The sequence below is a fragment of the Aedes albopictus genome, chromosome 1, assembly GCF_035046485.1.
Source record: "Aedes albopictus strain Foshan chromosome 1, AalbF5, whole genome shotgun sequence".
In the NCBI taxonomy this organism is placed as follows: Eukaryota; Metazoa; Arthropoda; class Insecta; order Diptera; family Culicidae; genus Aedes; species Aedes albopictus.
The window spans coordinates 303,398,722-303,425,126 of NC_085136.1; the positions used below are offsets into that span (position 1 = coordinate 303,398,722).

Here is a 26,405-nt window from a genome sequence, read left to right on the forward strand (position 1 = left end):
TATACATTGCTTCTGCATATTTTCCAGGAGACGTGGATAATGTGCCTCCATCTGTGATCGTAAGTTTTGATAATTATTGCAAAAAATAAAATAAACGCCCAATTTGTAATAGGGTGCGATGCAAGTGCCCATCATATCATATGGAGCAGTACACTGCCGTGTGCAGCATAGTTGTCCCATGTTAATAGGGATTCCCATAGAACATGGGACAACTATGCTGCACACGGCAGTACAGATCAGTGAATCAAAATTCAACCATCGCGCAACAATAATGACAATGTCGCAACATGTATTTGTTGCGACAAACAAACCCATGCGACATAAGTTTGTCCCAACTTGAAAATAATGGGATTAACATCGTACACCACGAGTTTAGAGATTTTTAAGCCTTGCATTGCGATTTTCGAACGGTAACTTCGAGTCGGTAAACACTGCAACTCTGGTGAAGCTCTATCATCAAACAGTTTCGACTTTGGGTTAGCAATAATTGATTATTCACGAGTTGAAAAGTACGCAACAAATTCAGCTTCCGTTTTGTCTGCAACAAAAAATTTCGAGATCATGTCATTATCTGTTACCAGTAGGGATAAAGAGTAATCGTCGCTCCTTCTTTGTTGCTTGTTTTGTGCCTCTTTTGTCTGACAATTCTCTTCACTGGGATCTCCTGAATTACATTTCGTCTAATAACATAGACATATGCAATAAAGGGGATTCTCCAACTTTTATTAATGCTATTCGACAGGAAGTTTTAGATCTTACGCTTTGTAGCTATCTGCTATCAGATGAGATCGCGAACTGGCATGTTTCTGATGAGGAATTATTGTCAGATCACAAACATATCAGGTTCGATTATAAAGCCGGATCAAATTTAATTGAAAGCTATAGAAACCCAAAGATAACTAACTGGGACCTCTACCGCTTTTGTTTAATATTCATTGAAAATTCATATGAGGGTGAGCAGATTTTGTCTGTTTCACAGTTGGAAAATGCCTTTGATGAGATTATTGATAAAATGATCTCATCATATCATGCTAGCTGCCCAATCCGAATACAACAGAGAACAGAGAATTGAGGCTAGCCAAAAACGGAAGGACTGGAGACGGGTATGTGAAGACATCAATAACACTCCTATAGCTACAAGGCTTCATTAAGTCCTTTCGAAAGACCATTCAAATGGTCTTGGGATTCTTAAAAAAGAAGATGACAGTTTTACTGTTGATTCTTCTGAAACATTGGAAGTAATGATGAGAACTCACTTCCAAGGGTATATTTCTTATTCGGATGAAGAGCAGGACTCAGATAAGGCAACGCAAGCTGGTCGACCAATGCCTATCAAAAAGCTTGTGAAATCTTCACTCCGTCGAGGGTCGAATGGGCATTGAGTTCTTTTCAACCCATCAAATCTGCCGGGAAAGATGGAATTTTCCCAGCTTTACTTCAACATGGAAAAGAGGCGATTTGTCCGCTCTTAAGGTGATACGGGACGCCCTCTCTTTCTAAAAATTTGCTTCGCGATTTTGAAGATGGTAATCTCGAATTCTATTGCACAGAAGATGATGAAAAACAATCAGCATATGCACTGCGAGTGAGCATACACAATGATAAGTTTTTGTTGCGAAATATGAAGTAGAATCTGAGATTACCATCTAAGTAGCAACAGAGCAATGGCGGATTTTCCCTGACCCGAAATATACAGAGCCAGTATTATTTTAGCTTACATACCTAAGGCGTGGCGTAAGGTTCGAGTTGTTTATATCCCAAAAGCTGGCAAACGGGACAAAACAACTCCAAAGCCTTCAGACCCACAAGCCTTTCTTGTGTTCTGTTAAAGACCATGAAGAATAAAATAGTGGATGACTTTGTCAAGTCTACCAGCTTAGTAGAAATGCCGTTTCAAGCCGTGGTTGCTTTTCTCGACATCGAATGGGCATTCTATAACGCATCCTACAGCTCAATGCGTTCAGTAATGGAAGTAAGGGGCTTGGATAAATGCATTATCGAATGGATATTATGGATGCTTAAAGATCGAGAGATCTTTTCCGTTCTTGGAGGTGCGCAACCATCAGTAAGATCTGTGAAGGGCTATCTTCAAGGAGGTGTACTATCGCCCTTATTGTGGTCTTTGGTAGTGGACGAACTCCTTAAAAAGCTCATCAATCAAGGCTTTGAGGTTATTGGATACGCAGATGATGTAGCTATTCTGATACGTGGAAAATATGACGACACGATATCCAGCCGCCTACAATCTGCGTTGAATGTTACCCACAAATGGTGCCGAGAGGAGGGATTAAACGTAAACCCTTCAAAAACTCTAATTAGAAAACTCTCTTTAGATGGAGTTTAAATTCAGTTCTCGGAAGAAGTTCAACATCTTGGGGTAACTTTGGACAAAAGACTGAATTAGAATTCACATTTAAACAATGTTTAAACCAATGGTACAAATGCCCTTTAGGTCTGTAGCAAAGCCTTAAGAAAAACCTGGGGTCTTAGACCTAACATAATTCACTGGATCTAAGCTGTAATAGTCCAGCCTCGCGATGGCACAAATTTCCCAAATGGAGGAGAACGTGCCTCTGGAGCCGACCTACTGATACCAGCCTAAGATTACTTATGCTTCACTTGTTTGGTGGCCCAAAACAAATGAGGTAACCTCGCAAAAGAAGCTAAGTAAGCTACAAAGACTTGTTTGTATATCTATGACAGCGACAGGTGCAATGACAAGCACTCCATCAGTTGCTTTGGATGCCCATCTCAATATACTGCCATTGCATCAATAGGTTAAACTACAAGCGACAAAAAGTGCCCTGCAGTTTACACGTTACAATGAAGTCCTAGACGGGGATCTTGTTGGACATTTGAGGATCATCAAAGACTTCAAATTAAACATGGACATAAAAAAAACAGTAGAAGATTGGATGATATGAAGACCAACTATGATGTTCCATTCAAAGTGGTGAAACCATGTCGCTATGCCATTCTAGAGTGTGCCAACATTTGTCTGAAAAGATATAATAGGTTTGTCAAGATCTGTATTTTTTCGGACAGTCAGGCGGCTCTAAATGCGCTAAGAGCTTTCACTTGTCAATCAAAGCTAGTGTGGGAATGTATCATTTCTCTGAAGCAATTGGCCAGTAGGAACGAGGTAACTTTATACTGGGTGCCCGGTCATTGTGGAATTCTGGGAAATGAAAACGCCGACAATTTAGCTAGACAGGGTGCGGCATCAAGCTTTGTAGGCCCTGAACCTTTCTGTGGAGTTCCTGAGTGTGCTCTTCGGATGAAACTAATAACATGGGAAATTCCCACGGTAGAATCTGATTGGAATGCCACGGATACATCCAAGCAAGCGAAAAGGTTCATAAAACCCAGTGCAGAAAAAACCAGGTCCATATTGAATCTAAACAAAAGAGATCTCAGGGTAATTACTGGTCTGATGACTGGCCAGTGGCCACTGCCCGAGTAAATATCATCTAAGTAAGATTGGAAAAAATCCAATCCTCCGAGTGCCGTTTCTGTCAAACGGAAAACGAAACTGCCGAGCATTTACCCTGCAACTGCGGAGTGCTGTCCCATCACAGATTGGCGATATTTGGTAAAGGGTTTCTAGAGCCCTTGGAAATTTGGAGAAGCAATCCCAACAGGGTAATAAACTTTATAAAACGAGTTGTACCTAGTTGGGATCAGGTGTTACATCAACCATTGTCCATCACAGCTCAATTGTGACAGGATATTTGACTAGCACCAAATTAAATATGGGTCATACTACAATATTCCTAAATAATAGCGGTTAAAACACCGACGAACCGACGTGACAGCTAGAACAAACAAATTCAAATTTGTTGTCCTCGACGCCATGATGAAAAATAGCCGAACACTACCGCCACCTCTATAACGCTTCGCGTTGATTTGATAGCTTGATCCCAAACCTCCATGTATTCATATAGGAAAAGGTTCGTGTCTGCGCTGATTCGACAGAAGCGTTCGCTCGCTTCGCCGGTCAACCGTTAAATTAAGGAGGTACACTTTTGAAACACCATTGTCACGTCGGTTCGTCGGTGGTTAAAAGGCTCTACAGATGAGGAAAAAAGAAAAGAAAAAAAAGTTATCTCCAGGAATTCCGTTAGGAAGAAAGTATGCAGATAGCTGTAGGTATTGATCCGTCCGCCTCCAAATTGATTCAGCGTCGGACACAGCATTATCAACGACGCAATGTGAAAGTAGATCGGAAAACCAGAAACATCTTCAGCAAGCAAGAAATCCCACTCCAGTATAATGCTTCTGGTTGAAATCCGAAGTGACCGGCTGTGCGAAAATTGAGTTTTAGCTTGCTTAGAAATGTCGCAGCTCAATTTGGAATAGTTCATATTGTAACTCTAAATAAGCTTAACCACTCCCCGCCCACGATTTCTTTCAAATTTTTGAATGCTAAAAAATGCTATGAACAAAAAGTGCTCGAACAAAAGTTGTTAGGGATCACTTAAATTTATCGAAATCGTAAAAAAAGTTTTTAATTGTTTATCAATAGTTTCACTATTGAACCAATAATTAGAGTGTACTAGTACTCTAATAAGCTTATGACCTCTTGCCAAACGCCTTTATAACATATTGAAGTGAACTGGTTTAGGTCGGATTCGCCAAAAAGTGATGATCCTCTACAGACACCATGAGCGTTAAAGGGTTAATGATGCGCAACAGAAAAAAAATAGATTCAAATTTACTTCGCAGCTGCAACTTTGCATTTCGGCCAAAGCCTCCCGTCTCCTACGGTTTGAACTGTGCCGTCGAAGAAGAAATTCAGCATCACGACCTCGACTCCAACCGATAACCGCTGCCGTTACCTGACGGTATTTTCTCGAAGATGTCGGGATGTCGGTACTTTGTCCAAATCGACTTTTCCGATGCCTATCTTCAGGTAGAGGTGGATGAAAGCTGCCCGAATCTACTTACCATGGGCGTAAGGTCTAGGGTCATAGGTCTAGGGGACCAGGGCCATGTCAATATAGAATGTTTATACTCCAGAACTGCTCCAAAGATACTTATCGCCTGAATCTCATGATTCTGGAGGGGGCCAGGCTCCTATATTTACGCCAATGGGGCTTACCAATTAACCCGCTTGTCCCCTGGTACCAAGTCAGAAGAACGCTATCGGAACCACGAGCACATGTTGAACCGATTGCAGGAATTAGGGTTCACCGTGAGGATATAACAATGCAGCTTTAGCATGAAACAAGCCGATTATTTCGGGCAGATCATGTATGGCGATGGTGTTCGATCGGACCTTGAGAAGGTCGCTGCTATTGCCAGCATGCCGCCTTCCGTCCCTCCCGTTGTATTTGGGAGCCGTGGACTACTACGCAAAATACATTCCAGGGATGCGGAAGTTGTGCTATGCCTCTAGCGATTCTTTAACGAATCAGCCAAATCAATCCCCGTAAACACCCACGAACGACTTGAACAATCTTAGCTTGATGAACAGAATACCGTCTACCCCCGTTGGTTTGAACGACACCTCATGCAAACCAACGGTGTTCATTTTTTAATTTGAACTTCTAGTAACCCTGTGGGCATCGAAAAACACACTGATAGTAACCCTTTTTGCTGTTTTGTTTTGATTCTGCGTTCCGTTTCACCCCGTTCCATGAGCAGAATGACGTTTGAATAATTTTTAGTTTGAACGATGTGCAGATTAGAGGGGGTCAAATTAAAAAGTGTTCAGATTAGATGAGGTCAAACCAACGGGGGCAGACGGTAAGCAACATTAGTGTATGCACCGAAACAAAAAAAAAAGTAAAACCGCTTCAATTGACGCAATGCAATAGATTTTTTTTTAAATTATCAGTATATTTGTATATTTGCGTCAGTTTTCAGAAATTTCTTTGTGAATCACATGTTTGTTGATCATTTTCATCGTGACTATCATTTCGATATGATAGAACCAAAACGAGCTGGATATGTCAATAGCTATCTACTATACCAAGTCTACGATCCTTCCGTCATTGAATGGTGTCGTCAAATCGGAGTCCTATCCCATAGATCAACGACATTTACAATATGAATAGGTAATTCCTACACATCCCATGACTACCCTCGTTTGAAACTACCCCATCAGGTTATTATCCATTTTTAAAATCCACATCATCCGGTAGCACCACCGTAATGGCACTGGCCGTCGACGGACTGTGCTCCCGCGGTAGCGAGTACTTCTTCTTGAACGCCCGATCAAAGTTGATCGGCCTCGAAATGTCCAGGTTGACCGGCTTGATGATCGAGTTCGACGTCAGAGAGTCCAGTTCGTGCGATTCCGAACCCACCAGTTCGCCGGCGGCCGAACTCGAGTTGGACAGCAACTGCTCCGACACTGTGTTCTGATGATGAAGATTCAACCGATGGTTAGGACCGTCCATTTGGGCTTTGCCGCCGCCACTGTCCCGTAAGGGCCCACGCAGTTTCGGATACCGAAACTGACCGAAACCGTATTGCGGCCCAATTACCCTTAGCAGGCTCATCAGGAAGAACGTCGCGTAGATCCAACTGATGGACATTACGATGACCAGGAACACCCCGATCTGGATGTACGCCAGCACGCTGGACGGGAGCATCAGCGCTCCGGCGATTCCCGTCGTGATTGCGGCCATTGCCGTTGGACCAATCATCCGGATCAACGAATAGTGCGTCGACGACTTTCGATCAGAATCGGTCGCTAGCCGATAATGGACGCCATAGTGTAAGCTAAAATCTACCGCTAAACCTATCGCCGTACTAACGGCTACACTTTCCAACACATTCAGCTTCCAACCGAGCAGCACTAGAACGGCCACCGTGGTCAGTATCGTAAACGTAACAGTCACAATCGCATACAAACTAATCAACACATTCAACGTCACTAGAAGCAACACCAACAGTGCCACGGCCATGGCCATACAGATGGCCACCATCGTCCCCGTGGACAGCGTATCCTGCAGATCGAAAAACTCCAACTCACTGATAAACCACGCGTTACGCATCCCATCGGGCGCGTCCTTCAGTATCCCTGCAAGCCATTCCTCCACCGTCCGCACGAACCCATCAATCTCCGAATAAGACATCGTAAATACCTGATTGCTCTCGTACTCGATTACCACGGCCTTCACTTGCGGCCACCCTCCGCTCCCATTCCGGAACGACTGCCGGGCAAATTTGGGCCCCGCCACCCCCGGAATGAAAAATTCCCGCGGCGTTTCGTACAAACTGGATATCGACTCCGGCAGGCACTGGTCGAACACTTCCGGCGCAAACGGGAACGCCGACACCTCGCAGCACGGCGTCCGGTCGATCTCGCCCATCGAGTCGTTGCACCGCCGGGACATCCAGTTGATAAAGTTCTCGATGAAACAGTTCGGCAGCAGCAGCCCGTAGCTCATCTGGTAGAAGGTTTGATTCTTGAGGCTTTTGCAGAACCCTAGGAGCCACTGTTGCGACTCGGGGGCACTCATGTTGAAGCTCTCGTCGAAGTACAGTGCGCCACGTTTTTCCGGATCGAGGAAATTACCGCGATCGACCGGTTGCACTCCCCAAACGAAGCGCAACGGGAGCTTGAAGGTGTCCGTTGTCTGCGGGAAGAGGTAGAGGATAGTTGTTGTTGATGCAGTCATATAATATAGCCCATTTGGCATACAGTCTTTCACAATTCTTTAGTATGTCTTTTGGGATCTGTGTCACTTGGCATAAAGTCATTCTCAGCAACGATGAAGCAAACGAGGAAAAATTAATTACCTTTTTGAAAAAATATCAGTTGTTAGATAGAATTTCAGTTTAACTTTAAGTTTGTTCTTGCAGAGGCGAATGACCCAAGTTAAAACTGTAGTGAATTCCCCCGAGAGGGTAAACCGCAACATAAAAGCAAATTCCCCCGAGAGGGTAAGCTAATGGTGAATTCCCCCGAGAGGGTAAACCGCAACGAGAAAGCGAATTCCCCGGAGAGGGTAAGCTAACGGTGAATTCCCTCGAGAGGGTAAACCGCAACTAAAGAGCGAATTCCCCCGAGAGGGTAAGCTAACGGTGAATTCCCTCGAGAGGGTAAACCGCGACGAAAAAGCGAATTCCCCCGAGAGAGTAAGCTACACAGTTAGAAAAAATCACCGACTTCGGTAATGTTTTACCGAAATCTCAACCGTTATGTTTGTTTTACAGGAAAAATTCGGTAAAGGTAGCAACTTTTACCGAAGTTCGTTAGAGTTTGACAGATAAACGATAACATTTTACCGAAATTTGTATTTTTTTACAGAATTTCGTTGAAAATCAATTACCAAACCCTCAGCGGTTGAGATTTCGGTAAAAATTACCGAACGCGATTAGCTGTGTAAAGGTGAATTTCTCCGAGAGGGTAAACCGCAACGAAAAAGTACATTCCCCCGAGAGGGAAACCTGCAACGGGAAGGCAAATTCCCCCAAGAGGGTGAGCTAATGGCTAAGAGATGAGAGATGAAAGATGAGAAGTAGGAATTGAGAGATGATAGCTGTGTGAGAGTTCTGAGACACAAGAGAAAAGAGATGAGAGAGGATTAGATATGAGATATGGTGATGATGATGATGATGAGAGATGAAAGATGGGAGACGATGAATAAGAGATAAGAGATGAGATATAAGCAGGCTTGACAGAAACTCCCTCGCGAGAAAATGAGGAAGCGATTCTGGCGATTTTCTGAGGAGGGAAAATAAAACTCAGAAATCACAACGCAAATCCTCAACAGCACCGAGCGTGAGCTTGCCGCGCAGCGAGGAGTTTGTCCAACACTCATAATTGCTTGTGGTGTTTCTCACGTCCACTCATACTCAAAAAGCTCGCGCGAGTTCCACTCCCACACAAAGAAATACTCTCGAGGCGAAAATCGCACTCAAAACCCCGAAATAATCATCGGCTCTTTTTTAGTTCCCCTCTTCCTCGCTCAGTTTTTATTGCCTCTCTGTTTGGGGTTCGTTCGCTCCCTCGCGACGAGGCAAAAGCAAAACACCGCTCTAGAGTATGTTGCAAAACTCTTTTGATTTCGAGGAGGATTATTAAGCCTGGATATAAGGATGACAGATGAGATGTGAGAGCTGAGAGATAAGAGATCGGATATGAGATATGATGATGATAAGAATGATGATGATGATGATGAGAGATGAGATATGAGAAATAAGACAGGAATTGATGAGAAATGAGAGACGAAAGAAAAAAGATAAAAAATAAGAGTGGAGATGTTGGAGATTAGAGATGAGCCATGAGAGATGAGAGAAATAAAATGAAAGATAAGAAATGAGTGACAAGTGGTGAGATGATAGATGATGTGAACTGAGAGATGATGATAAGATGAGAGTAGAGAGTTGAGAGATGAGAGATGTGAGATGACAAATAAGAGATGAGGGATGGTGAGAGATAAGCGAAGGTGATGAAGATGATAAGAGATAAGATGAAAGTTGAAAGATGGGATATGAGACATGAGAAATGAAAGATGAGAGCTGAGAGGTGAGAGATGAGAGAAAAAGATGAGAGATGATGATTAGTGGTACGAGATGAGATTGGAGAGGAATGATGTTGTCAAATTAGAGATGGCAGACGAAATATAAGAGATGAGAGATAATAGATGAGAGATGAGATGTGAGAGATTAAAGATAGGAGATAAGAGATGAGGGACGAGACATAAGAGATGAGAGATATAAGGTGAAAAATAAGAAATCATAGATGCGATGAGAGATAAGAAATAAGAGATAATAGATGAGAGTTGCAAAATGAGAGATAAGAGATGTGAGATGAAAGATGAGAGATGAGAGATAATAGCACTAGTTTACAGCATTTTTGAACTCGGTAAGCTGATGATCATTTTTGGTGTAGAATCATGCCCTGAGTTCAAAAACGCGAAGGAAAAAAATTACAGTAGAGCGGAAATTTTTTCGACTTTCCATACAAGGTTGATGATTTGAAATCGATTTTTGTTCTATTTTTAAGCAAAGTCGCTCACTTCAAGCATCTCATTCTCCGTAATCAATGCTCCGATTGAGCTAAAATTTTTACTGTAACTCGCCTACATATGATATGTCAAATAAACGTGGAGAAAGAATTTTTAAGTTGATTTTTTCTTATTGAAAAAAATACATTTCTTCAAAAAAATTTGGGAATTTTGCTAAAATTTAAGAAGATCGTCCCTTAAACTCGCCAATATCTTGAATTTCATCAATCTGACGCAAAACCTGTATTCAGATGATCGAATGGTATTGTTTTTAGCTTTTAATTTATGGAAAAAGATTTGAAATTGGTTGAACGAAACTCAATATATTCGAATTTTGGTAAATTACATATTTTGAAAACTTACTAAACTCGATATTGAGCTAAAACTCAAAAACTGTTCTACTTTAAATTTTTTGAAGGTCGGTTTTGAAATCAGCACTAAATTGTGCTTCAAAAATTTTGGTCGTTGACAGAAGTTCACGACTTTCGTTTTATTTTGTAAACTTGTGTAGTTGATAGATGACAAATAAAAGACAGAAGTGAGAAATGAGAGATAAGATGATGAGACAGATGAGAGGTGAGAGATAAGAGATTGAAAAAATGATGATAAGAGATGTAATGAGAGATGAAAGATAAGAAATGAGAGGTGAGATATTAGAGATGATGATAATCCTTAAAGATGAGATGAGAAATAAAAGATGAGTAATAAGAGGTGCGAGATGAGATATGAAAGATCATAGTTGAGAGATGATGATTATGAGATGAGAAATGATGATAATGATGAATAATAATAATAATAATCATTTGGCATGACCTTATGCCAAACGAACTTATGCCAAATGACTTTATGCTAAATGTCCCGCTCCCTGTCATTTTTATGTATTTTGTAGGGACTTGTTTATAAGGTAGCTTTAAAGAATGAGTAAATAAAATTCATACTCACACTATAAATTTTCTCGAACCAGAAAAGATCCTTGTACTCGCTGTCGTACCGCTCGAAGGGATGACTGCTGATAAACAACTTGAAATCCGGGGAATCCGGCAATCGTAACTTTGGCCAATGTAGCACCATCACACCACTAAGCACACCAGTAATACCTAGGGGAAACACAACGAATCCAATGAGCAAATTATTTCAAAAAGATGTCGATCAAAAGCTACTCACCTAACAATACAATCCACAACAGTGGAACACTAATCACTAATGATATAATAAAGTCTTCCAGTTTCCGACCTAATTGACTAATTGCCTTGAAGGGATAGGTAAGCTTCTCCACGATGTTCTCCACCGGTTTGACGAGCGAGATGCACGATATTCGCTCCGCGATCGATACGGACGCCGGCAGCCACGTCACCATGAGCAAGTAGTTTGCCATCACTGCCGTGCCGGAGAATATGCTGAAAAAATTGGGACATGTACAACTACGCCATATGCGTTTCAAGATCAGTTCTTACCCAAAGCATCTAACCGCCGTGATGGAGCTAACATACGAAGCATAGAAAGCGGCCGCCGTGGTCAACGACGTGACCAGCATCGATAGGGCCGCATGCTTCAGCGTACTGGCCATGATACCGACCAGTGTGTCCGATCGTGCCGCGTTCGCTTCTGCCACGAAGGAAGATGTCGAAGGTCCCAGCGCTAACACGGCACCGGTTGCCTTCAAGCGATCCGTTATGACACATTGCCATATTTTGAGGAAAATGAACGCATCGTCGGCTCCGATTCCTGCGGAGAACGATTATTTTTTATAGAACTCTGTTCCAAACCCTTTTCGGGAGGCTGAAACCCGGATCAACATTACTTACCAACGACCACCACCACCGCCAACAGGTTCATGAACGGAAAGAACGACAACTCGAAGATCAGCGTGTAGATAAAGTAGGCGATCCCCAGCGAAAAGATCACAGCAACCACCGTCATCAGCGTCACGAAAAGCGATTTCGTGTAGAGCCACATCGAAATCACCACGAAGATTCCACCGAGTCCCACCAGCCAGCCGTCACGCAGAAGACATTCGTCGAACAGGGCATTCTTCAAGCCCATGTCCATTGCCACGACAGCTACCAAGACGTTTTCCAAGTTTCTGTAAAGACGGACGGAAAGAGAAGAATAATGAATCCATTAACGAAATTCGAACGTCCAATGTACTCCAAGCTGGTGGAACATCCTGGCGTTTGGCAGCCGGATTTGTACCGTGCACGGCCGATCAAGTCGGCAATGGAATCCAGCGATCCGCATCTACTAGACGGGTACGCATTTCGGAATCTCTACATCGAGTCCCCGACAGCGGAACTTCCCGACCATAATCATTCGAATGCGGAACGATACGAGGATTTCGTATCTCGCATGGCCAATATGAACCGAAGAGCGTATGGGTGCATCCATCGGGAGCACTTCGCCGGGCAAGATCTGGGAGCTGACTACTTGAAACGGGAATGGTTGAATCGAAGTAATACGACCTATCGAAGGCACCATTGCCGAGAGAGCCGGGAGCTCGATTCGCTGGACATCAAGAGAAGGAAAATTCGCGCGAGAAAGCAACCCGTTCCGATCCCGCCGAGATGGGCTTTCAAGGAAACGTCCACTGCGGTAAGATTAAGTAAATGCCCATTGTGCTCCACAAGGAGACGCTCAACAATGATCAATATATTGCAAAGCTATGAGAATAGTACACGCTAAACTAGGGAATTCTCATCCATCAAAATTATTTACTGAAAAGACATCAGAAAAGACAACTGATTAAACATCCAACATTCGAGATACTGGTTCATCGGCAAAACATTTCTATGCATACTACTCGATAGTTACTACTTTATAATCCCCTACACACTACTCAAACCGTTTGACCAACATTGCCACCGCCCCCAGGTTGGTCGAACCAGCGAATGTTTCTGCAACCGTACGCCGAACTGCCAAATCGTGTTGCACCAACATGTCACTTTGGTTGCACCAACATCTTCTCCCATTTGAAAACGCACTATGTTTGTGCAACAACGCTACACACGGTACGATCGGTTCGTCAAACATTGGCTCCGCCCACCGTTGGTTTGAGTAAAATCAAACTGGTTTGATTTTTGCCAACCAAACCATCAACCGTCAAATCGGTTTGACGAACTGCCAAATCGGTTCGTCAAACAGCATCACACACGGTCAAACACAGCACAAACTCAACCACCAACCTGGGGGCGGAGTCAATGTTGGTCAAACCGTTTAAGTAGTGTGTAGGGTGCCAAGAATGCTAAGGGCCTTTTGTCCATGTTGAAAGTTCTTGATCGTTTGCGGCTGAGCAAATGCGCTGCTTGATGTTCAAGGTCGACGAAATAATGACGAAATCAATATGTTTGCTTCTTGGTGAATAGTCGATGTCCTTTTCCGCCAGTTTCTACAGCTTCAAACAGTTCCTTAGCGGCTGCTGCTCTTGAACAATTTCACCATCTTGTCTCTCCGGGTCTTCGCAATCGGAGTCATCGCTGTCATCATCGTCGCCCTTCCCTGTTTTCGGTACGTGAAGCCTTGCCTTGGATCCAAAAACCATTAGCGGCCAGTCAAACAACCTATCTCTTCAAGAGTCAAACTACTTCTGTCATTTATTTCTTATCTATACTACAGCTGTGGGTACGGTAAAGGCTGTGTATGCTGCGCAATTCAGATCCCATTGTGATCCACTAGCCTCTGTCCAGCAACTCCTATCCCTACCTCTGCGTGGTACCGGCTGGAAACTACGAGAAACCTTAGGGAAGATCGGATAACAAACCCCGGTGAGAACTTTGGTCGTAGGCTGGCAGGGAAGGGGAGAGGGGCATGAGCATGAGGCATGAACGTCTGTTCTCCAGGAGGAGCGACTCTCAACAACGTGTGATCTCCATGTAAGGGGCGGCTGATCAACGTCCGAGTGCTCAACTGTGCACTATGGTCCTCCAGAAAGTAGGGGGTTGGTTTCAGGCCCTACGAGCCAGCCGTAAAAAAAAACCACTGTAACGGAAAATCAGCAACAGAATATTACGAACCGAGACCAACGACAACGACCCCAGCGAACAAAAAGGACTTGCGATTGGAAACTCGGTACGTGGAACTGCCGATCTCTCAACTTCATTGGGAGCACCCGCATACTCGCCTGAATGTACTGAAGGACCGCGGGTTCGGCATCGTAGCGCTGCAGGAGGTGTGTTGGACAGGGTCCTTGGTGCGAACGTTTAGAGGTAATCATACCATCTACCAGAGCTGCGGCAACACACGCGAGCTGGGAACAGCTTTCATCGTGATGGGTGATATGCAGAGACGCGTGATCGGTTGGTGGCCGATGATCGACGAAAGAATGTGCAGGTTGAGCATCAAGGGCCGATTCTTTAACTTCAGCATAATAAACGTGCACAGCCCACACCCCGGAAGTACTTATGATGACAAGGACGCATTTTACGCGCAGCTCGAACGCAAGTACGACCGTTGCCCAAGCCACGACTTCAAAATCATCATAGGAGATTTGAACGCTCAGGTAAGCCAGGAGGAGGAATTCAGACCGACGATTGGACAGTTCAGCGCCCACCAGCAGATGAACGAAAACGGCCTACGACTCATTGATTTCGCCGCCTCCAAAAATATGGTCATACGTAGCACCTTTCTGATTGACGGACAGATTTCTCCAATATTATCGACGTCAGGACCTATCGTGGCGCCAACATCGACTCCGACCCCTACCTAGAGATGGTCGAAGTGCGCCCAAAACTCTCCGTCATCAACAATGTACGGTACCGGCGACCGCCACGGTACAACCTAGAGCGACTGAAACAACCGGATGTCGCCTCAGAATACGCGCAGAATCTCGAGGCCGCGTTGCTAGACGAGGGCGAGCTCGATGAGGTCCCTCTAGCTAGAGAACTGCTGAAGTACAGTGAAAGCAGCCATCAACGACTCAGCCGAGAGCACTATCGGGTACGTGGAACGGAATCGACGGAACGAGTAGTTTGACGAAGAGTGCAGAACGGAGAAGAACGCAGCGAGGGCGGTATTGTGGATTTAGCACCAAATTGGTGTCGGAAATAACTTCATTGACTTCCGCTGCCTTTCTTATGCGTTAAACATAACGTCGGAAGTTGGGTCTCCAATTAGCCTAGTGGTTAAGGCTATGGATCGCCAATCCGGAGACGGCTGGTTCGATTCCCGTTCCGGTCGGGAAAATTTTCTCGACTCCCTCCCTGGGCATAGTGTATCATTGTACTTGCCTCACAATATACAAATTCATGCAATGGCAGGCAAAGAAAGCCCTTCAATTAATAACTGCGGAAGTGCTCAAAGAACACAAAGTTGAAGCGAGGCAGGCCAAGTCCCAGTGAGGACGTAGAGCCATAAAGAAGAAGATAACGTCGGAAGTAGTGCGCTGTATAGCAAATCTGATGCCCTATTCAGCGCACTACTTCCGACGTTATGTTTAACCGTTGTGTGTCCGACAAAAAAAACACCCTAAACAGGCCGACAAGGGTACCCGGGTACCCACAAATTGGAACGCGCATAATTTCGTTAACTTCCAACCGATTTTGAGTTTCTTGGCACCAATCGAATCAGTAACACATGTATTTACGGATTGTGAACGAAATTGACCATTTGGATCCGTATGGTTCCCGGAAAATCCGGATTTCTAGGGATATGTCCTGAAACAAGATAGTACCAGGGGATTTCAGCACACTTCCTACAATATGTACATGTGTTTATTCGGAAATCACTCAGAATATTATTTCTAGCCACCTTACGGTTATCCGTTGGGTTTCCTATAAAGTGGCCCATTTGAGACAGACTCCCTGTGGGATTCCATGGGTTCCCGTGGTTCACCATGGAACCGTAAATGGCCATTTCTTGATTTCGGCAGAACCCCCGCAATATGGGTGTCAAACTTCATGAAATTGCCTACGGATTACATTTTGGACTACTTGAGGACTATCCGGTGATTTTACCATGTAGTGGCCATTCCGGAACAGATTCCCCGGGGGAAGCGGATGTGGCCATTTAGTGATTTCGGTAGAACCCCAGCAATATGGGTATCAAACTTCATGAAATTGCCTACGGATTGCATTTTTGACTACTTGAGGATTATCCGGTAATTTTACCTTGGAGTGGCCATTCCGGAACAGATTCCCCTGGGGAAGCGGATGTGATCATTTAGTGATTTCGGTAGAACCCCAGCAATATGGGTATCAAACTTCATGAAATTTCCTACGGATTGCATTTTTGACTACTTGAGGATTAACCGGTAATTTTACCTTGGAGTGGCCATTCCGGAACAGATTCCCCTGGGGAAGCGGATGTGGTCATTTAGTGATTTCGGTAGAACCCCAGCAATATGGGTATAAAACTTCATGATATCACCTACGGATTGCATTTTTGACTACTTGAGGACTATCCGGTGATTTTACATTGGAGTGGCCATTCCGGAACAGGTTCCCCAGGGGAAGCGGATGTGATCATTTAGTGATTTCGGTAGAACCCCAGCAATATGGGTATCAAACTTCATGAAATTTCCTACGGATTGCATTTTTGAATACTTGAGGATTATCCGGTAATTTTACTTTGGAGTGGCCATTCCGGAACAGATTCCCCTGGGGAAGCGGATGTGGTCATTTAGTGATTTCGGTAGAACCCCAGCAATATGGGTATAAAACTTCATGATATCACCTACGGATTGCATTTTTGACTACTTGAGGACTATCCGGTGATTTTACATTGGAGTGGCCATTCCGGAACAGGTTCCCCAGGGGAAGCGGATGTGATCATTTAGTGATTTCGGTAGAACCCCAGCAATATGGGTATCAAATTTCATGAAATTTCCTACGGATTGCATTTTTGACTACTTGAGGATTATCCGGTAATTTTACCTTGGAGTGACCATTCCGGAACAGATTCCCCTGGGGAAGCGGATGTGGCCATTTAGTGATTTCGGTAGAACCCCAGCAATATGGGTATCAAACTTCATGAAATTTCCTACGGATTTCATTTTTGACTACTTGAGGATTATCCGGTAATTTTACTTTGGAGTGGCCATTCCGGAACAGATTCCCCTGGGGAAGCGGATGTGGTCATTTAGTGATTTCGGTAGAACCCCAGCAATATGGGTATCAAACTTCATGAAATTTCCTACGGATTGCATTTTTGAATACTTGAGGATTATCCGGTAATTTTACCTTGGAGTGACCATTCCGGAACAGATTCCCCTGGGGAAGCGGATGTGGCCATTTAGTGATTTCGGTAGAACCCCAGCAATATTGGTATCAAACTTCATGAAATTGCCTACGGATTGCATTTTTGACTACTTGAGGATTATCCGGTAATTTTACCTTGGAGTGGCCATTCCGGAACAGATTCCCCTGGGGAAGCGGATGTGGTCATTTAGTGATTTCGGTAGAACCCCAGCAATATGGGTATAAAACTTCATGATATCACCTACGGATTGCATTTTTGACTACTTGAGGACTATCCGGTGATTTTACATTGGAGTGGCCATTCCGGAACAGGTTCCCCAGGGGAAGCGGATGTGATCATTTAGTGATTTCGGTAGAACCCCAGCAATATGGATATCAAACTTCATGAAATTGTCTACGGATTGCATTTTTGACTACTTCCCATATCGTTCATCTGCTTAAAACTAACAAAGCAGCTGATAAGGATGGTATCGCAGCTGAACTCATCAAGATGGGCCCAGAAAAGTCTGCCACCTGTCTGCATCGGCTGATACTCAGGATCTGGGAAACCGAACAGCTACCGGAGGTGTGGAAGGAAGGGGTAATCTGTCCCATTCACAAGAAAGGCGACCATTTGAGATGTGAGAACTTCAGAACGATCACTATTTTAAATGCTGCCTACAAAGTGCTATCCCAGATTATCTTCCGTCGTCCGTTACCTAAAACGAATGAGTTCGTGGGAAGTTATCAAGCCGGCTTCATCGACGGCCGGTCGACACCGGAGCAGATCATCGCCGTACGGCAAATCCTCCAGAAATGCCGTGAACACCAGGTCCCAACGCATCACCTGTTCATCGACTTTAAAGCGGCATACGACAGTATCGACCGCGCAGAGCTATGGGGAAATAGACGAAAACGGCTTTCCTGGGAAGCTGACTAGACTGATAAAGAGCAACGATGAACGGTGTGCAGAACTGCGTAAGGGTTTCGGGTGAACTATCCAGTTCATTGGAATCTCGCCGGGGACTGCGACAAGGTGATGGACTCTCATGCCTACTCTTCAACGTCGCTCTGGAAGGTGTGATGCGACGAGCCGGGCTCAACAGCCGGAGAACGATTTTCACACAATTCGGTCAACCAGTGAAGAGAATTGTCAGACAAAAGAGGCACAAAACAAGCAACAAAGAAGATGCGACGATTACTCTTTATCCCTACTGGTGACAGATAATGACATGATCTCGATTTTTTTTGTTGCAGACAAAACGGAAGCTGAATTTGTTGCGTACTTTTCAACTCGTGAATAATCAATTATTACTAACCCAAAGTCGAAACTGTTTGATGATAGAGCTTCACCAGAGTTGCAGTGTTTACTGACTCGAAGTTATATTCGTAAATCGCAATGCAAGGCTTAAAAGTCTTTTAACTCGATGTTAATCCCATTATTTTCAAGTTGGGACAAACTTATGTCGCATGGGTTGTTTTGTCGCAACAAATATAGGTTGCGACATTGTCATTATTGTTGCGCGATGGTTGAATTTTGATTCACTGGCATTGCGGATGACATGGACATTATCGCCAGAACATTTGGAGCGGTGGCAGTACTGTACATCCGCCTGAAACGCGAATTAGCAAAGGTCGGAGTGGTGGTGAATGCCTCAAAAACAAAGGCAACACGACCGGATCCGTCTGGGTAGTAATGCTTCGATAGACGGGGATACCTTTGAGGTGGTGGAGGAATTCGTGTACCTCGGATCCTTACTGACGGCTGACAACAACGTGAGCCGTGAAATTCGGAGGCGCATCATCAGCGGAAGTCGGGCCTACTACGGCCTAGAAGCTGCGGTCGAAAAAGATTCACCCACGCACCAAATGCACCATGTACAAAACGCTAATAAGACCGGTGGTCCTCTACGGGCACGAGACATGGACCATGTTCGAGGAGGACCTGCAAGTCGGAGTTTTCTAGAGACGCGTGCTAAGGACGATCTTCGACGGTGTGCAGGAGAATGGTGTGTGGCGAAGAAGGATGAGCTATGAGCTCGCTGCCATTTACAGCGAACCCAGCATCCAGAAGGTAGCCAAAGCCGGAAGGATACGATGGGTAGGGCATGTTGCAAGAATGCCGGACACCACCCCTTGAAAATTGGTGTTCACGATAGATCCGGTCGGCACAAGAAGGCATGGAGCGCAAAGAGCACGATGGGCGAATCAGGTGGAGCGTGACTTGGCGAACATCGGGCGTGACCGAGGATGGAGAACGGCCGCCACGAACCGTGTATTATGGAGAAATATTGTTGATTCAGTGTTATCTTGAAAATAGGCGGGACGGGACAGCGGATCTACACAATTATTTCAGTGTTTCATTCGTCGCGGCGGTCTGTTTACAAAACATTAACAATATACATTCATTGAGTTGTCCAAAAAAAGTCTCACGAAACCTACTGCAAGCCTATCCATATACGTGAGAACAAAAGATGTTTACAAAGTTCTTACAGATAGATTAACACGGGAAATCTGAACACAAACCACTACCACACAGGAATTTGGATTGGTCAATGGAGCAGGGTCGGGCATGATGATAAACATCGCAACATATTAGGCTGGACTAAATATTACAACAAGTTCATCTTCTAATTTCAGGCAACTCACCGTACGTGGGAGGACCTATCGGCTTTGAAGGAAACATCTTTCACATACAAACACTAAAAACGGTAGGATACTTACTCTTGTCCTAGGCTATGGTAGAACTCCAGCGACTTCGTGCTCCTCGCTATTGGCAGGAATATCATGGTGGCATTGAGAAACTCGGAAGATTCCTGAAGAAAGAAACAAAATAACAATCTCGTTACACCTATCTTCGAATAGAATTACTTACATTTAACTTAATAAAATCCACGTCCGCCAAGTAGTGCAAAATGTTGTACACGGCATTGTGCTGTTTGCACTCGGTCGGGACCACACACGCCGATCGAACGCAATCGTTGCTCAGCTTCATGTTGTGATAGTACTGGAAGCAGTCAAACAGCAGCGTTTTCACCATGGCAATGTCTTCCTCGTCCATGTCGAAGCAGGACGTTTTATTGGACAGGAACGTCACATAGTTGACCACGGACCACGGCCGGCAACAATTGTCCGTGGTCAGTTCCTTTTGGCACAGGTCCGTGTAGTGGTCGGTGCTGACGATACGCTGCTCCAGATCACACATGGCCAGGAAGGCGTTCAGCTCGAACAGCGTGTCGCTTAGGTTGTGGTTGACCCGTTGTATAACAAAATGGGCGAATTCTTTGTCTGTTTGGAAAAGATGAATTTATAGTTTGATCAAATAAAATACATAGGATAATTTCAGAAGAACGACACTTACTTGGCGACTCGCAGAAGAAACCATCGGCCGGTATGTGCATCTCGATCAAATCCGGCGGCGGTTTCAGTTTCCTCAGCGTATCCCACTTGGCCCGTTTCTTCTCCATCGTTTTGTTGCCGGTCTCCTCTGCGTAAAACGACATGTTCCGCCCGTACTCCCAGTTATCGTGTCGGCTGCTAAAAGTCTCATTGTCGTATTCTTCAAAACTTATCACCTCCCCGTTGGAAGATTTGTTATTCAGCGTAAGCTCTTTCAGCACTTTGATTTTGTTCGATTTATTGCGCTTTTTCGAGTTACCACCGTTGCTGGCCTTCTTTCGATCCTTTTTGCGCTTACGAAAGCCAAATCCAAAATCTGGAACCCCACTTCGGTCGTACAGATCCTTAGGATTGGCAATCAACCGTCCGGAAGCGCTGGTTTCCTCCAGCAAGTTGCGCCACGCGGTCCACCGTTTACCGATGGAAGTGCCACGGGCTTCGAAGCCCAGCGTTGGGTCGTCGAAATCCGGCAGTTTCTTCGTTATCAGAGCTACGACTATGCAGGCGATTGAGAAAACACCAACTGAGACCACTACAAAGTGTGGCCGGCGAGCTAGGAGTTTGTAGTACCACTGCATGCTGGTGGTGAGTAGTGGCGACGTTGTTGGCACGGGTTCTACAAATGGGAGAAAAGGAGCATTTGTTATTCCGTGGAATTTTCAGCTTAGAGAGCTTAGAGCTTGCATCATTCTTTGACCAAGTACCTGCCGGGTGGCGCAAAACAGATGAGTGGCAGACAATGGAACCGTCAATGTCGTAGGGCATAGTATGTGATGATTGCTATTGTCGAAGACCTTGAAGGCCCATCCTTCTGAAGTTCTTTTAGAAATTCCAACAATAGTTCTTACAAATATTAGTCCAGAAGTTTTTCAGAGATTTCTCCAGGATTTCAGGAATTCTTGAAGATGTTTCTTCAGAGATCCCTCCTGATTTTTTTTTCTCAGGGATTCCTAGAGAAGTTCCTTCAAAAATCTCCAGAAGTTCCTTTAGAGAATCAAAGGATCCAAGGATACCTCCAGGATAATTCGGGGATTCCTCAGAAGGCCCTTAAGGAGCTGAAAAACAGCAAGGCTGCTGGGAAGGACGAAATCCCGGTCGAACTTCTTAAGCACGAAAGCGAGCAGCTACATCAATCAATCCACCAGATTATTATAAAGATTTCCGAGGATGAAGAATTGCCCACCAGTTGGTTGGATGGCCTCATATGCCCAATCTACAAGAAAGGGCACAGACTGGAGTGTGCCAATTACAGAGGGATTACCCTTTTAAATTCGGCGTATAAGATACTGTCGCGTGTCCTGTTCAACAGACTGCGACCTCTTGAGGAGTCCTTCGTCGGCGAATACCAGGCTGGTTTTCGTGAGGGCCGATCAACGACGGATCAAATGTTTACCCTGCGGATGATCCTAGATAAATTTCGGGAATATAACTTGCAGACTCACCATCTGTTCATTGATTTTAAAGCAGTGTACGATTTAGTGAAAAGAAATGAGCTTTGGCAGATAATGTCAGAACATGGTTTTCCGGCGAAACTATTTAATTAGGCTGATACGCGCAACGCTGGATGGATCAAAATCAAGTATTCGGATCACGGACGAAGTGTCTACGTCGTTTGTGACCTTGGATGGATTGAAGCAGGGGGATGCTCTTTCAAATTTATTGTTCAACATTGCACTCGAAGGAGCGATTAGGAGGTCAGGCGTGCAGATGAATGGCTCTATCATCACACGGTCGCACATGCTCCTCGGTTTTGCGGATCGTAGGGCAGTGGAGGAAGCTTATGCTCCTCTGAAGAGAGAGACAGCGAGGATAGGCTAGACCCACGGTTCCCAACCTTGGCTCTTGCGACCCCCCAGTCTGTCGTCACTGCGCTTTTCGTAAAACAATCGAAGCGTGCCTGCAAGCGGTTGGGGGGTCGCGAAATGAAGGTTGGGAAGCTATGGGCTAGACGATTAACTCTACCAAGACGAAGTACATGATAGCGGGTAGAGACAGAAGCAGGCCTAGTGGTGTTAGTGTTGAGGTAGTGATTGATGGGGAAGTGTTTGAAGTTGTTGAAGAATTTGTTTATCTTGGAACACTTGTGGCATGTGACAATGACGTTTCCCGTGAAGTGAAAAGGCGTATTGCAGCTGCGAATAGGGCCTTTTACGGATTGCGTAGCCAGCTTAGGTCCCGTAACTTGCAAACGCAAACAAAATTCGCTCTGTATAAGACGCTGATTCTTCCGGTTGCCCTCTACGGTCACGAAGCGTGGACGTTAAAGGAGGTAGACCGAAAAGCTTTTGGAGTTTTTGAGCGCAAAGTGCTGCGGATAATTCTCGGTGGGAAACAAGAAAATGGAGTGTGGCGCAGACGCATGAATCACGAGTTGTACCAAGTGTAGGAAGATGCTAATATTGTGAAACGTATAAAATACGGCAGACTTCAATGGGCTGGACACGTAGTGCGAATGTCGGAAGAAAGAATAGCGAAAACAATATTCAGCAGAGAACCCTTGTCATTTTCTACAAATTACAAGCAAGTTTGTTAAGGAAATTCAAGAATTTACATTCGTTGAACAGGTAGAATCGCCACTGTTCAATAATATCCTTAGGAATAAAATCAGGCATATCTCCAGGATACTTCTGAGGGATCTTTCATGCAGTTTCTATAAGGTTTTCCTTCTGGAGTTCCTCCAGGAATTCTTTAGGATATACCTCCTACAAATCTTTCTCCCTATCCGGGAAGAATCCCCTAGGGAGATACCGCTGAAAATCCTTCGAGGATTTCGCCTGGCAATGCTTCGAAAATTCTTACCGGAAATCCTTCAGAGATTCCTCCTGAAATTCGTTTGGGGATTTCTCCTGGAATTCCTTCGGGGATTCCTCATGGAATTCCTCCGGGGATTCCTCTTGGAATTCCTTTGAAGACTTCTCCTGCACTTTCTATGGGGATACCTCTTGGAATTCCTTCTGTTCTGGGTTTGCTCTTGAAAATCCTTCACATATTTCGCTTGGAAATCCTTTGGAGATTCCTCCCGGAATTCCTTCAGTGGTTCACCCTGGGATTCCTGCAGGAACTTCTCCTGTAATTACTTCGGGAATTTCTCCTGGAATTCCGTGAGGTATTCCTTCTGGACTTCCTTCGGGGTTTCCTCATGGAATTGCTTCGGGGATTCCTCCTGAAATTAATTCGAAGAATCCTTCTTGAAATCTTTCGAAGATTCCTTTTGAAATTCCTTCGAGGATTCCTCCTAGAGTTTGTTCGAGGATTTTTCCTAGAATGTTTTCGAGGATTCTTTCTGGACTTCTTTCGAGAATTCCTCCTGAAAATTCTTCGGTGATTCCTCCATATATTCCGTCGTGGATTCCTTTTGGAATCACTACGAGAATTCCTCCTAGAATTTTTTCGGAGATTCTTCCTCGATTTCCTTCCGAGTTTCATTTTGGAACTCCTATGGTGATTTCTGGTGAATTTCTTCGGAGATTCCTTCTGGAATTCCTCGTTGAATTCCTGGGGGGGTTCTTTCTGCAATTTCTTTCTTTTGGAACTCTTACGGGATCTCTGGAATCTGGAAATACTTTGGGGATTCTCCCTCGAAGTCCTTTGGAAATTCCCACTGAAAATCTTTCTGAGATTCCTGCTGCAATTTCATTGTGGATTACTGCTGGAATTTTGTTGGGATTCGTGATGGAATTCTTCCGTGATTTTCTCTTGGAAATCCAGCGGGGATACCTTCTTGAGGTTCCACATGGAACTCCTTCGGCGATTCCTCTTGAAATTCATCCAGGAGTTCCTCATGGAGTTCTTTCAAGTATGTCTCTTGGAATTCCTTCTAGGCTTTCTTCAAGATATTTTTCGATCCTTTGGAGAATTTCTTGGATATTTTTTTCTAGAATTCCTTTGGGGAAGCCTCCTGGACTTCCTTCACCGATTCTTCCTGAAATTCTTTCGGAGATTACTCTCAGTATTCTGTCGTGGATTCCTCCTAGTATTCCTTTGGGGGTTGCTCCTTGAATTCCTTTGGTGATTCCTCATCCTCCTAGAATTTCTCCCGAAGTTCCTTCAGAATACCTCCAGGATTCCTCCAGGAACTCCTCCGGGATTTTCTTCTTGAATTTCTTCGGTAGTTTGTCATACAAACTCCCCTTGAAATTCCGAGATTCTTCCTAGAGTTCCTTCGGGAATTCCTTCTTGAATTTCTTCGGGGATTTTTCCTGAGCTTCCTATGGGGATTCTTCTGGGAATTCCTTCGGGGATTCCTCTTGAAAAACCTTTGAGGAATTGGCTTGGAATTCATTCGGAGATTCCTCCTGGAATTCCTTCGGTGGCTCCCACTGGGATTCCGGCAGGGATTGCTCCTGTAATTTCTTCGGAGATTACCCCTAGGCTTCCTTCGGAGATTCCTCCTGGAATTCCTTCGGAGATTCTTCCTAGAATTCTATCAGGGATTCCTTTTGGAATTCCTTCGGGGTTTCTTGATGGAATTCCTTCGTTGATTTTTCCTGAAATTCCTTCGAGGAATCCTCCAAAAAAAATCTTCCTGGAATTTCTTTAGGGATTCTTGCTGTAATTTTCTTGGGATTCCTGCTTGAATTCATTTGAGCAATCCTCCTGGAATTCCTTCAGGGATTCTTCCTGGATTTCCCTTTGAAACTCCTCAATAATTCCAATCTGGGATTTCTTAAGAAGTTTCAACAGGGATCTCCTTAGGAGAGATTCTTGAACCACCATAGATTCCTTCATGGTTTCATACAGCAGTTCCTGCAGAGATTAGATCAGAATTGCTTCGTTGGATAAATATTCGACTCGTGCTGAAAAAATCAACTTTCTGCAACTCGTTACATAAAAAACTGCAATATAGTTTGTTCAATTGGGCTGAAATTTTGCATAGTTGAAATGTGACCAAAATGAAACGCAAAAAGTATATAGGAGAGAGAATACTTCCATTTTTTCCCCATAATATATATATTATATACCGCATTTAGTTCACCACTGGACTGCGAACTGCGACTTCATAAGTGCGAAAACGTGAATAAAAGTGCGCGATTGCATCAAATCAGGTTGATGTCTTCGGCGCACTATTTCTTCAATCTATGGTGAACAAGTGCTCTGAAGACACCGAGTTGATTTGTGCAATCGCGCACTTTTATTAGTGTTTTCGCACTCGTGAAAACTAGTGCGATAGTCCAGTGGTGAACTAAATGCGCTATAATATATATATTATATATATATATATATATATATATATATATATATATATATATATATATATATATATTATATTATATATTATAACCGTATCCCTGGCTCATAAACAATCGGAAAACACACTCACCTTCAATAAAAATTTACAATCTTCCAAATTGGATTTAATACACCGCACGTTTCACTGTTACTTGAAACCTTAAAGTTCAAAACTAACATGTTACCGTTCAGTAAAATAAATACAATACAATACAATACAATACAATACAATTTACCTTAATTTGTACAAAAACGCTTTACGCCTCTGGCTAAAGCTTTAGGCTTTAGGACTTTCCTTTGATGAACTTCCAAAATTACTATACTGGCCACCCTGCCCGCTGTTTGTTGTTACTGAATCCTTCTTTTGTTGCTCTTCTTCCCTCCTGCTGAGACTGACGATTTTCTTATTGTTTACATTTTCCATGCACTACTCGCACGCTTGCTGATGATGAAAATGGTGTGAATGTGCATGTGTGTGTGCGCGTGAGGAACCTGTAGGTTTGTTTGCGGGAGGAAAAATAGCTTTGCACAGCTTTTCACGTCCAGTTCCTCGGAAAACATGCACTTGAATTTGAGCAGATAGTCACATCCATGTTTTTCTACACCATCACAAATTTACATTCTCAGCTTCAAACAGCAGAAAATT

At 44.1% G+C, this 26,405-nt stretch overlaps 2 protein-coding genes across 2 annotated transcripts; one reads left to right on the forward strand and one right to left on the reverse strand.

Annotated features, from left to right (window-relative positions):
- Positions 1-5,850: 5,850 nt before the first annotated feature.
- Positions 5,851-26,023, reverse strand: LOC109416364 (protein dispatched). The gene is made up of 10 exons (XM_062847068.1): positions 25,996-26,023; positions 25,851-25,918; positions 20,493-21,146; positions 20,007-20,419; positions 19,856-19,947; positions 11,771-12,048; positions 11,420-11,690; positions 11,130-11,362; positions 10,908-11,062; positions 5,851-7,589 (listed from the first exon to the last, which is right to left on the reverse strand). Exons 3-10 carry the CDS (start codon positions 21,106-21,108, stop codon positions 6,114-6,116), a joined length of 3,534 nt encoding a protein of 1,177 aa, XP_062703052.1. The 5' UTR covers positions 21,109-21,146; positions 25,851-25,918; positions 25,996-26,023; the 3' UTR covers positions 5,851-6,113.
- Positions 12,042-19,927, forward strand: LOC115267356 (uncharacterized). Its single transcript, XM_029874314.2, has 2 exons — positions 12,042-12,554; positions 19,772-19,927. Exons 1-2 carry the CDS (start codon positions 12,078-12,080, stop codon positions 19,835-19,837), a joined length of 543 nt encoding a protein of 180 aa, XP_029730174.2. The 5' UTR covers positions 12,042-12,077; the 3' UTR covers positions 19,838-19,927.
- Positions 26,024-26,405: the final 382 nt, after the last annotated feature.

Excerpts from the sequence above, each read along its gene's own strand:
- LOC115267356 (XM_029874314.2), top strand. The coding sequence starts at position 12,078 with ATGAATCCATTAACGAAATTCGAACGTCCAATGTACTCCAAGCTGGTG. Across the intron at positions 12,555-19,771 it reads TCAAGGAAACGTCCACTGCG|GCAACTCACCGTACGTGGGA; the intron begins GTAAGATTAAGT and ends TTCTAATTTCAG.
- LOC109416364 (XM_062847068.1), bottom strand. The coding sequence starts at position 21,108 with ATGCAGTGGTACTACAAACTCCTAGCTCGCCGGCCACACTTTGTAGTG. Across the intron at positions 19,948-20,006 it reads TGGATTTTATTAAGTTAAAT|GAATCTTCCGAGTTTCTCAA; the intron begins GTAAGTAATTCT and ends TTCTTTCTTCAG. Across the intron at positions 7,590-10,907 it reads GGTTCGAGAAAATTTATAGT|ACAACGGACACCTTCAAGCT; the intron begins GTGAGTATGAAT and ends CTCTTCCCGCAG.